Source organism: Schistocerca americana, chromosome 1 (genome assembly GCF_021461395.2).
Source record: "Schistocerca americana isolate TAMUIC-IGC-003095 chromosome 1, iqSchAmer2.1, whole genome shotgun sequence".
Classification (NCBI taxonomy): domain Eukaryota; kingdom Metazoa; phylum Arthropoda; class Insecta; order Orthoptera; family Acrididae; genus Schistocerca; species Schistocerca americana.
The window spans coordinates 155,109,831-155,123,329 of record NC_060119.1 but is presented as its reverse complement, the minus strand read 5'-3'; the positions used below and the strand labels follow the sequence as shown (position 1 = coordinate 155,123,329).

The following is a 13,499-nucleotide window of genomic DNA, read 5'->3' as shown; positions in this document are numbered from 1 at the left end:
ATCCTGTAGGTAGAAAGAAAATAATTACATTTGCTACAACGTGTTTAGGAATCCATTTATTGGGCTTTGTTTCTTTAGATGCACATGTCTCACAGTTCTCTGGATAGTATAAGCAATATGACTAATTGAAGAATAACCTATACCTACCATGCATCCATGTGACACTAATGTTATATTTGAAATATGATGTTTTCACCATTAACAGCTTCTATAAGTTGCACGACTAGAAGGAGAGATACCCTATCAAAGATCATATATAGAACTTTACCTAGGAAATTGTGCAAGTATCACGAGATAAGTGGCAGCTGCACTAACCGTGTTTATGAAGATATGAAGGTCGATGTCATAAAATCCCATGGCAGACACTCGTAATTTCTCCACAGGAAGTCGCAGAATATCGACAGCTGGCCCAGGACGCAGTAGTGGCTGCAACCTGGACAGCAACAGACTAGCTCTGTCGGAGCGCTCAGCCGCAGAGGAACACACCCAGCAGACCAACAGCTGGCGACACAGGACAGTACTCAGGGCATACACGTTCACGAGTATTTCAGCATTCTTGTCTGCTTGGGGTGTCAGGACTATGAGCCAATAGGCAGTGCAAGTCATGACGACGAAATCCCCCAGAACAGCCAGTAGCAGTGCGGGTCCGAAGTGGAGGCTGCATAGGCGGGCGCAGCGGTGGAGGGCCATCCTGGCGCGCTGCAGCCTCTGCACCCCCGCTCCCGCCAACTGCGCCGCCCACCGCTGTCCTGCTCGCGTCGCCATCTCTTCCAGCTCAGCCTCGCTGCCCGCCGGTGGCTGGGTACTCCTCAGCAGCTGACCACAGACGATGCCCATCCTATGTCGAAGCACCAGCACAACGGCGAAGCAATGAAGTCGACAGATCGTGACGAAGCCTTGAAGGCATACAGTGGTGGTCGTTATTGGATCACGTATGAAGAAATAGGTTGCTAGTACGCCAACTGGTATGACAACCCAGACAAGCACTGTAATGAAAAGCAAAATTGCTCTCTGGCGCGTTTTGCGATATATTTCCGTTCTGTAAGTGTGATGTCGCATGGCGAGCAATGCATCTACCTGGTGCAACAGTTCCGTGACTCTAGTAAAGATATGGTGACCAGTACACAGAGATCTGCATAAAACTGTAGCTGGCTCCAACACAGTAAATGAAACAACACAATTGTAAAACGCACTGTCAGAAGGAACTGCGGATTTATTAGGGTTAAATGCATTACTAAATAACAACAGTAAAGACCAGAGACACTTATAAAGATAAGCCAAATCAAACATATGACGTAGTTGATGTGTCTCTTTAATGGCATTCTGAAGACACAAGATGTAGAATTTTTGCTATCGCTGATGATGGGAGCAACACCAAGGATTTGAAATATGAGACACAAGGGTCTCACTGCTCTTTCCAAGCTATGATCACTCAGTTGAGGAACAAAACTGTATGTACTTCTCATCATTCGACCAGCTATACTCGTGTAACCAAGCGGCGCTCATGACTGAGTTACGACCTAGTTTGTCAGACAGGGCACATTTTGACAGTTCCAATTTTGTTAATAGGATAATGATCGAAAGTCAATTTCACGAAAGCGAGTAATGAGTCATTAACATTATGGAGTCGTTAACTTGAGAGATTAGACAGAAACATTTCGATCCCTGTGTAATCCTGTGGGAGTTTTTTATAGAACTATGTTACAGTAAAGGCGAGTGTAAAAGGTAGTACACATGTATCATAAGCCATCTGAGAAATACGTTATATAGAAGTTAAAAATTTCTAGCCTCATAAATTAACACAGGATTTTTGGCAATGACAGGTACATTCTTTCACGAGGAAGACTACTGCTGTGCCTGATAAGTCGTCTGGCCATAGATGCTTACTGCTACCTGTGCAAAGCCGGGACAGATCATCCATGTTGTACGATGGAAGATAAAAAGTCTTTTCAATTATCTGCGACTACGATGCACTTATGAGCTATAATTTTTCTGTCTAGATCACTCTTTACCTTTTAGAATTGAAATTTAAACATTTTTCTTGATATCAGCTGGTATGGCCTCTGGAGGCATTACAATTGCCTCACATATCTCGCACACCAAGTGAAACTATTTTGTCATTCTTCAAAGGTTCTTAATATGTTTGAAGAGATGTCGCCTACCCTAGGGTTCTTTTTCGCTTAAGTCTTTCAATGCTCTCTCAAATTCTTCTTGCAGTATCATATCTCTTAACTCATCTCTACTCACTTACACATTTGTTCTATAACATTGTCCTCAAGTTTGTTTTCCTTATATGGACCGCCCATGTATTCCATCCATCTTTCAACTTTCTAGCACAACGCATTTTATCAATATCTGTTAGAGAGAAGTTTATATAACCTTCAAAGAAACCAAAAAATATGAGTATAAACTACTAAACAGATGCACTATGTGAACCAGTTTTGATTGTAGCGTTTCTCAGTCTGCCGGCTGGTTCGACTCAGCTTTCCAGTATAGTTTACCTCGTGCAACCCTTACATTTCTGAATAACTACTGTAACCTACATCAGTTTTAACCTACTTGTTGTGTTCATATCTTGGTTCTCCTCTACAATTCTTACTTCCCCACTTCCCTCCTTTACTAAAGCGATAATTTTTTGATGCCTTGGTATATGCCATATCAACCAATTCCTAGTTTTAGTGAAGTTGTGCGCTACATTTTTTTCTACCCATTTAGACTGAATAACGTATCATATGTTTCCTGATTTACGCACCTAATCTGCACCATTTTTCTGTAGCACCGCTTTTAAAAAGCTTCTCTTCACTTTCTGCGTGAACAGCTTACACTCCACGTTTCACTTCTGTAGAGCACCACACTCCGAACAAATGCCTTGAAAAATGACGTTGTAACGCTTAAATTTATGCTAGATATCAACAAATTCTTTTTCTTACACGCTTTCCTTTCTATTGCCAGTCTGCCTTTTTATCCTTACTACTTGAGCCATCATCAGTTACTTTACTGTCCAAGTAGCAAAACTCATTAACTAAATTTAGTATCCCATTTTCTGAAGTAATATCCCCAGCATCACCTGACGTCATGCAACTGCATTCCATTACCCTTGTATTCCTTTTGCTTATGTTCACCTTACAAGCTGTTTTAAGGAAAATAACTATTCCATCCAACTGTTCTTCCAAGTCTTGTGTTCACTCTGACAAAACTGCAATGTATTTAGCAAACATCAAAGTTTTAATTTCTCCATGTTTCCAAATTTCTCCTCGATATCCTTTCTTCTTGCTAACTGTACAGATAACGCCAGGGAAAGTCTACAACTCTGCCTCCACTCCCTTCTCATCCATTGCTTCTTTCCATAACCTTCGACTCTTAGAACTGCTGTATGGTTTCTGTAGAGGTTTTAAATAACCTTCTGTGTGCAGCATTATAATTCTGCTTCCTTCAAAATTTTGGGGATAGTAGTCTAGACCACATTGTCAAAAGATTTGAAAGTGGTCTTGTGTGTGCTCAAAAGCTTCAGACACCCTCATAGCTACTTACGAACAAACTTTGACTTCCTGGTGATATGCAAGATGAAATTTGTAATAGCCATGAAAAATTTCATAACTTTTATTGCTTTGAATACACCAAGTGACCATGTAGCATGTACATAGTGAAAAGGAAGGGTGAGGGTCTGTGTGCCTCAAAAGGACAACTCATTTCACAAAGTTACTGACATAGGTAATCTAACATGTGTTACCTTCTAACTTATAGCACCATGTTGTGCAATGAGGCAGTTCTCTCAGTTACGTAATCATCTGTTAAGAGTGACTGCAGTGTCTGAAAAAACGTTTTATAGCGCTCCAAAATCTTGTGCATGTGAGCTTATAAGAATTCCCTGAAACGATGGTAACACAAAAAACATCAGCGACCAGTGACTCAGCAGCATAAGTCATGGTACCTTACTCAATTCCTGAAAAAGCAAAGAGATTATACTTAATTTTCTCGTCAGCTTTCACCCATCGGGTCATGCAGATAAACTTAATAATCACTTTGGCTCAGCACATGACAAAAATGTGGTCGCATGTATGTGTGGCACATTTGAGTAAAGTATCAATAAAAAACAATGATCTTTTTGGTTATCCATTATGCAACACATATTTTCAATAATAAAGGTATTATTCCTCTTATTTATGGACACAAATGACAGTCTCTTACTTAAAATTCTCTCCACATCACTCTATAGAACAAAGCTTCTATAAATAGAAATGTAATACAATATCATCCAGACAAAACAAACCTTCTATTTTTTGGAATTTGAACATGGAGGAACCAGAGAGACAACACAATGAAAATAAGTTAAAATGGTGTAGGAAACGGTCTCCTAATACTTGACTATTCACAGCCTACTGAAGGCTACTCCATAGAAAATGATTTCATTGAAGCACATTGGCATGCAAACTGGTACAAATGGATGACCTGACTAATATGAAACTGTAGAACGTTTTCAGCAGTGAACATAAACTTGGATGAGATCACCAGTCATCTCACGTGGCATACAGATTATTCCAAATTATGGGACTCCATCAAAGAAAGGTAATTTCATCAGAAAAGTGGCACCTTTCATGATCTCCACCTTAATAAGTTGAGAAGATTTGGAATGTGCTCTGGAGGAGACCAACAGTGGAAATTCCAAATTTCGTCACAATATTCTGATATATTGCTAAATGAGAAACAATTTCTAAAATACAAGATTGAAAGTTAATTCTAAAAGAAACGATTTAATTCTCAGGGTAGAGAATGGAAATGTATTTTGGCAGACTGCTATTCTTCGTGTTCCATATCTAGATCTTGAAAAGCATATCATTATTATGATATCAATAATCAAAACATGTTACCTATTCAGAATCTATTCTGGAAGAAGGTATCAACATTAACCTCAATAAGGAAACATATTAACTATTCAGGATGTGCACCTAAAGACTATACCAACATTATAATATCATGGAACAAAATAAGTTAACTTACCAGACCCCTGGCTTGGTGAGCATACCAACATGATAATATCAATAAGCAAAATGTTTTAAATATTCAAATTGAAATTCTAGCTGAAAATATTAACTGTATACTTTATCACCATATAAAACTTGAGATTCTAAATGATGTTGAATATGTCATATTTTTAAAATTGATACTAAGAGATTACATCAGAGTAGTAAGACAACATATGAATTAAATTCTTGGGAAATAGAAATTGTAAGGCACTCAGTGAGCTTAAACAATCATTAATGTTAAACATATTTCAAAATCGGTAATGAATTAATGCATATTTAGCTTTACCTCCTATTAGACAATTGAGATAATTATGTTTGATAATTTAACATGAAATGATTTACACTTTAGATGACACTTATTAACTCTAAACATTATGATGCAAAAATAGTAAATTGATTGTCGTTCTGAGAAGGAGAGGAACTTTACTTTAGTCCCTAAGACAACAATTCATTAATTAAATGGCAGACCAGAAAGGCAAAGCCATATCTGCTCTGAAACCTTGACATGAACGTTCTTTACGTGTCATGAGAATCTGTTCATTTTTCTTCTACCTCTGGTGTGGTAAATGTTCTGTAGATTATGCACAGGAATAGAAAAATACTTTATATTTTGATTCAGCAAAGGAGGTGGACACTTAAGGCAGCAGTTTGATATAAGCTACATCCAGACTTCATCAAAGTTCCTTATAGTTTGGCTACATATAACACTCCCAAATGTTGAATGTATACTTCCCTATCATCAGGCAGGTGCTTTTCATGTGTGGATATGTACGTTTATCTGCATCCCAGACGTTCTCTTTAATCTCTGCAGAAGACTGATTGTGGTTACTTTCAATTCACTCTGGCTGAACACAGTAGCAGTGGATAGTTCTGTTTGTATGCACCAATGGGCATCTCTCTTGCTCTCACCTCTCTCTGTTTTCTGCTGTTTTCTGCACGTACAATAAGTATGAAACTTCACGACTTATATTGACACTTTAACACTTTTATCATTGAACCCTACTTAGTCTCTGTATAAAACACATCTTGCTTCACACCCAGTTTACTACCATTTAATGATAATTGAAAGCGCTCCTAAATTAAACAGGACATATTTAATTCCTGTAATTATACATTATGTGTAGATAAGGATATTTTTTACATGAACAATTCATGTTCAGTCTACGAACTACTTTTTTAGGATAATGGTCTTAAGTTAAAGTTTGTCATGTATATACTTAATTTCAATCCCTAAAACAATCGTATGATACAAACCACAACAAATAGTAATACAAACAATGGAAATTAATGCAGCAGTGGTCCCTTCCTGTATTCACCTCTCTTCTTATGTCCCAACAATTTCTAGAATCAAGATGCACACATCATAATTACTACACAAAATACTTCAGAATGATTACACTGAAACATTCCTTCCTTTTCACTCGTTTCAACCCCTACTACTACTTCTACACCTCCTTCCTCTTTCTCTTCCTCTTCCTCTTCCTCTCCCTCCCCCTGCGGGTTCGGGGGTTAGAATAGGCTCGCGGTGTTCCTGCCTGTCGCAAGAGGCGACTAAAAGGAGTCTCAACTGTTTCGGCCTTTAATGTGATGGTCCCCATTGGCGTTTGACCTTCATTTTTCCAAATTCAACAGAAGTACGAGCCTTTTGGGGAAGGACACCTTACGTGGTGCACCACGAGTGCTCTGTGTCCTAAGACCTTGGCACTCTTTATCACCTTGGCGTCGTCACTGCACCCTCCATCCCTCATTTTGGGCTTACACAGCTGATGGGTTGTGTAAGTTACACCCTTGGTGCGTCGCCATCTGCACCCACGATCACTGTGGACTACCCATGGCACCCAAACTCCAGCTCGGTAGCCAGCCTGTTGTTGTGGGGGTCGTCATGTACCCTCTAGGTTGTAGCCCCCTGACAACACAGGGATCGTACTGCCGATGCCTGAGCTGACACCTCCCCACGTAAGCCAAGGAGTCGATGCTCGTCTCTCTGGGGCATCAGGACTCCTGGCAACGGTCATACTGCCAGGTGGCCTTTGCTGTGGTTGGGTGGCGCCCGTGGGGAGAGCCCCTGGTCGGAGTGGGTGGCATCGGGGCGGATGCCCTGCAATGAAGCGGGTGAAGTCTTGATCCGGTGGTTGCACGACCGCCAACGTCTCTAAGCGCGGTAAGACAGAATTTAATGCTGTGACATATAACCCCAAATCGTTCCCTTCCCTAGTCTAGCGTTAAAAGGTTTTTGCTTTTCGTATTTAACCAAATATAACATTGATGATGATGATTTATGGCAATGTTTGCCGACAAGATAAAGAATGCACCCTTTAACACTAGATTGCGTACTCACGGCAGTTCTCCTTGGCCGTTTTTTGGTACGACTTGGAAAGAGGGAAAAATCAATTACTGATCGCCGATGCGTCGGTTCTCGATTGTGTTCAGGAGACGTACAGATTGATTGCGCGAAAATAGTTTCTCAAATGACATCTTAACCCGGACTGCTTTCACGCAATCAGACTCTCCAATGAAATTACCTAAGGGACCTATTTGGATAATAAAAAAAATGCAAAACAGTGAAATTTTGTATAAAAAAGTTGTAGATCGGAAATTGAACACATTAATGGTCTCCCAAATACAATCGAGACACCGCGATAAAGAGCGAACCTGTAATAAAGTTCATTTAAACATAAACATTATTGGTGGTTAATTTATAGAAAAGAATAAGCATAGATTTTCTGTACAGGGAAGCATCAATATATTCTCAAAGAAGAAAGACGTTAAACTATAAACATTAACAAATTTACAATGAATACAAAACTTAAATTTTTATGTTTATCTCATAATGGAGCAGTCCAACAATCGCTTCTTTTGTATGTGTGATATTTTGTAAAAATTAAATGTCCTGGCGTGCGCGTAAGTATTTTTTATCGTCACAAGGTTTACAAAAGCGTTTTCTTTCTTGATGATAACGTGGTTTTTCACACTAAATGAAATATAACTTGTAGCGGTGCTACACAACACGTCTTAACAAGTCGGCGACCAAACTTCAAAGGTAATGAAGTTCATGTTAACATATCGGCGACCAGAAGTACAACTAACTATAAAGACTCTAGAATTTTCCTAACAAATGATAAATTGTTCTTTCTTCTGTTTCGCAGCTTCTTGCTATATAGCGCTGCGGCAATGATTTTAAATATCTGCGCCCAGCGAGTCATAGTGTTTAAAAGTACTTTTTAAACGCTGGCTGCGCGTCTTGGTATAGGCGCACGTTATAAACAGATTTCGTTTCTTTACTCTCGCGTTGTCATGCTTAGTATCATTACAAACTACAGCTGGGCGGCTGTCCTTTTCTCATATCCAAAATGTCTGAAATCCAATAACATCACATTGCTTCCCGCGTGAGGAGCGAAGACTCCGTCAGGATCATCGTGACTCACGCGTAGTCGTGGTATTAGTGCTTTCGTGAAACAAGCTAGTATTACTTGCAAAAATTCTTTAGAATAGATTTTACCCACTACATCAGGCGAAGTGGTTAACGTACAGAGTATCAGGTAAGTATATTCGTACGACTGAAATTGATAGTAATTTGTCCATAGGGTAACTACATGACAATTGAACTGTGCTCTTTCTAATGTATTGTACAAGGATAACAAGTGTTCATTTCTCGGTAAAAGATAATGAAATTAAGATAAAGATACACATACGTAGATACATTATACATGGCATAATAAATATTAAAAATAACAAGGAAATAAACTACTTGACTTCGCAGGAAGTCTGGGTGCTGTGTGCAGTCGTGGAAAAAAATGTTACAAAAAATTGACATTCGTGTTTTACAATGACATATTACAGGAATATTGTTGTCGTTGTATCGTCGAAGATTTCTTGCAGTAAATACGTAGCACTTTACTTATTCGTGGCTTTTATGACCTGCAAAAAAAAATGTTTCACTACACTTGGGTAGGTATGAGTTGCACTGGGAGTGGTAGAATTCGGGTATAAATGAAAGCACTGAACTCGAGTGGGGAATTTGATTACACTTTCACAGTGGAGGAAAAGTAGGGCATCACTTTCACTGTTGGAAGTTGGAGTAGTTGTCGGGGTGTGATGTTGCGTTGGAAATACGTTGTGGGTCAGGAACTGGAACATTGGTTCTGCAACATGTTGAGCCGTATGGTGGCGGTCTCTATTTCACTTGACACATGTCCGAGCTTCCATTTATGTTTTCGTACATGAAAAATACAGAAAAAAAATTTGCATTAGAATGTGCTTACTTACTAATAACTTAGTCTAAAAGAAAATTGTATTAGGTAGGGATAACAATTGTTTATGTACATAAGGTCTCATTCTCTTAGGAATGCTTAATTCTCACATTTATCTATTTTTCTGGTTTTATTTGGTTCGGCACGTTTTCGTCATTACTCGGCCTGGTCAGTAAATTCGGTAGCAATTGTCAAAATCGAGCTTAAGACTCTTCCGATTAGTGTCATTATAATTTCACAAGGTACATGAGTGCTTAATTCATTGCTTTATCATATTTTATTGTGAATGCATTTCAAACACATTTGGAATCCGCGCTCGTTGTGCAAAGAAAAATTGATTGTTGAGCGCTCAGCGTACACAGTGTTACGTCCGTTGGTCACAATCATGTGACAATAACTTGACAGTTCCACAACGCTAGCAGCAGTATTCCGCGAGAAGCAGAGCGTTTGGTGTCTACTAGCCGTGGTGTCAGTTTTTGCACAGTTTTTCATCGACTCTGGATTACGGAAGCAGCCAGATGCGGCGACTCCCGCAGCTGTTTCGAAGAATGTGTCCGTGGAAAGGTGTACAGTATCGTCTGTGGTTAGTACAACACTTATTCACTTTCACGGCTTTCTACATCGTGGTACAAGTACTTATAACAATACTTCACACGCGGTATTTCACACGTGACCTTGGAGGTACCACCTTTTCGGTTCACACGTTATTTGGTCGTCATGTTAAGGTTCACACTCACCACCTTTATACGTGTCCATTAATTACTTGTCTGTAGTCGGTTCACACGCAGCAGCATATACGTGTCCATTTATTACTGACTGCATTATTACTACAAAGTACAGTTAACATCTAGTATATATATCATGTCTAAAAATTATTTACAAAGAAATATTTATTCTCTGTGACTACAAGGCCTGACGAAAAGCGTGTCTCCTGTTCGTAGTTTATGCTTCCAAGGCACTTTAGGTTTACACTTTGTTCGAAATCTTGTTATTCTTTTCTTTTTACAATAGTTACACTTTTCTCAAGTTCAGCTCTTTTATTTTCTCTCTATTACGTCGTTAGTTTGAAGACATAGTCAATGTGGCCTCGTTTACGTGATGAACAGTTGGTGTTCAAACTACCGTTAGGGAAATTGGGAAGCTTGGTGTTCCCTGTCGTGCAATTGCACATAACAAATCTTAACTGAACTCGCAATTTGCTGAGAATAAGCATAGCCCGTCGACAACCAATGTGTCACGACTATCCATTCGTATAGCCTGTATGTATCAATCATGCAACCAGCTCGTAAAATTCACTTCTCTACTGGATAAGGTAGGATGGTAAGGATACTGGTTAGAGGAAAACACAAAAGAGTTTTATGGAGTGAGGAGATTTGAAGACACAGTGTTAATGACGTATGATATGATGAGCTTAACATAAATTATTATCACCTTAGTTTTTCATGACAAATAGTATTATTAAATCGATACAGTAGTTTCCTTGTCGTCTGATCCAGCCCTCTAAACAATTTTCTTTGCATATCTAAAATTACTTAAACCATGCGTTAGCAGTGAACTGTGTCTGTTAACTATCTTCTGTTCCATGTATCGTAAAATTGGTTTCCTAAAAAAAAAAAAAAAAAAAAAAAAAAATCGTCGTATCTCGAGGACCTGAAATACGTATTTCTAGTACTAAATTAGTTTATTTATAAATGATCTTTGCAGGTATTTCAGCTGCACTGTGCCGTAAAATTGTTATGAGCGTATACGGTTTTCTCCGTATTATAATAAAATAATTGAGTTGCGCACTTCTTTCCTGCTACCTGGATCGTTATTGACTTACTTGATTCTTATATGCTAAGCTGCTGCTTTTTGCCTGCTGCGTTTCATAGGTGGTCTCATTAAATTTGTTGTCACACACTCCCTATGCATAACATAACATTTACCTCATTAGAGTAAGCAACCTTAATATTTTTTTTTTAACCTACAAGCAATCATTCTGGTCTGAATGATCATTTTAATTTATTTCATTCAAGAGGAGAGAGCTTTGCTATACTTAAAACTAGTAGTAGCAGGTGGCACTTAGCCCGTCCCTACTATAATATTTATTTGACAGCTCTTTCGGCTGTGGCCGTTCATGGCTCAATTAACTTAAAACTAACTTACATCTAAGGCAAATCTTGCTCTCCTACAATAAATGTGTTTTACTTAAGGTGCTCATATAAATTACTTATCTTGTTGTGCATTACTCTTACATACGTTGGTACTTCACATATAGTATGACAACTTAGAGTGTGTGTATATTTTATTTTAGCAGCTTAATTTAACAGATATTTTCTATGGTTGACTCGGTATTTCTTCGCCCCCAGGGGCTCAGCATTCGTTTGCTGGGTACGGGCTTGGCGACCCCGGGGTTCCTGAGCTGGGGACTGGTAAGCGCCGCCAGTCCCCTGTCACCGTAACCTCTAAGCATACTTCAACGACCACCGTGCGGCGCGGCGGTGGAATGTTGTGTGTCTCAGGGAATGGGGATCTTGGCTTGACCGCCCGGATCGCGAGGATGGAATAAACCTCTATAAAAAACCCCTCAATCTCAAGGTGTGCTGCGCGCTGATGAGATGCATGGCTGTTGAGGTGGAACAGTCGGTAGCGGGCAACCTCTGGGGAACCTGCCGCACCTCAGTTGTATACGGCTTACCTAGGCACGCGGGGCTCTGTCTAGGTGGACTTCTAGTTCCCTAGCTGCTCGTGGGACCGAGATGGATCCTTCGAAATTCTCTTTTCCTCCTCCCAGCGGAAAGGGTGGGCCGCTGGAAGGTTCTAACACCCAGTCTCTTAAGAGGGCCCGTGCAGTCAGTCCCCCTGACTCCGGCGCTTCTTTAAAAAGTCCAGTCTTAGGTAACAGAATGCATTCTGGTAATCCGAATGTGTTTCTCATTGTGAAACGGAAGGAGGGTAGTTTCGAGAAGGTTTCGCCCTTCTATATACAAAAGGGATTGGAGGGAATCTGTGGCTCCTTAAAATCGGTGAAGCGCTTACGTAATGGGACCTTGCTAGTGGAAACTTCCACTTCCCAGCAAGCAACTAACCTCCAATCTGCTAAATGCCTTGGAGAGTATGCCATAGACACCGAACTGCACAGCACCTTGAACTATAGCAAAGGTGTTGTGACATGCCGGGATCTAGCTGATATTCCCAAGGAAGAACTGCAACGTGAGTGGGCTCCGGAAGGTATCGTTGATGTCCAACACATCATGAAGAGGGTTGATGGCACTCTTGTCAAATCCGACTCCTTTATTCTGACCTTCAGTAGCACAACACTTCCTGAACATGTTAAAGCTGGCTTCCTTCGCCTTAGTGTGAGGCCTTATTTCCCGGCCCCAATGCGCTGTTTCAAATGCCAGCGTTTTGGGCATACCACCTTAGGCTGTAAAGGCGAAGCGACTTGTGGAAACTGTGGTCAGGCTGCTCATGAAGGAGTTGGTTGCTCGTCTCCGGCTAAATGTATTAATTGCTCTGGGAACCACCCTGTTTGGAGTAGGGACTGCCGCATATTTTTAGAGGAACGCAAGGTCCAGGAAATCAAAACAACCAAGCGTATCCCCTATGGTGAGGCCAAGAAGATTTATAAGTCGATGCAACCTCCCACATTTGCTACATCTTTTGCATCCCTGGTACAGAAGCCTACTCCAAAGGTCGATGCCTCAACGCAGACTGAGGTGGTGAGTGTTGGCACTAACACCTGTAGCTGCCAGTGCACTTGCAACGCAGCCAGTGTTCCAGAGCCAGTAGCCCCTACTCGAACGGCAGACAAAGGTACAGTGGCGGACTTGGTCCAGCCCCTCGCGCCTCCAACAGCTGAGGTTGTCCCCAAGCCCAGTGCGCCACTTACCACTCCCACATCCGCTCCCCCAAAGTCCACCAAGCCACAGAAAGCTACTGTGCAGCAGCAACAGCGGGTCAAATCCCGTGGTAAACCATCTGACCATGCGGATGTTGTTTTACGCGAGGCTTCATCTGACTCTTCCCCAGAGTTGATGGAGTACGATGTATGTGTGGGGCAATCATCTCGTCCCACGCCTGCCCCTCCACCTGCTGCGGTCTCCCCGCCCCGTCGGAGAGACAGGATGAAGGTGCTACCCCCAACATAGATGGCTCTCATACTCCAGTGGAACTTGCAAGGGTTCAGGACGCATGTGGAGGAACTTCGTCTACTTTCTCAGGGTCGACCATTGTGTCTCTGTCT

At 40.8% G+C, this 13,499-nt stretch overlaps 1 protein-coding gene across 1 annotated transcript; it reads right to left on the bottom strand.

Moving 5' to 3' along the window:
• Positions 1 to 264: 264 nt before the first annotated feature.
• On the bottom strand, positions 265 to 837 carry LOC124611573 (gustatory receptor for sugar taste 43a-like). Its single transcript, XM_047140261.1, has one exon. The coding sequence runs from the start codon at positions 835 to 837 to the stop codon at positions 265 to 267; it is 573 nt and encodes a 190-aa protein (XP_046996217.1).
• Between the last annotated feature and the right edge of the window lie 12,662 nt (positions 838 to 13,499).

What these genes read in the sequence shown, in the direction of transcription:
- LOC124611573 (XM_047140261.1), bottom strand. Translation starts at nt 837, where the DNA reads ATGGGCATCGTCTGTGGTCAGCTGCTGAGGAGTACCCAGCCACCGGCG.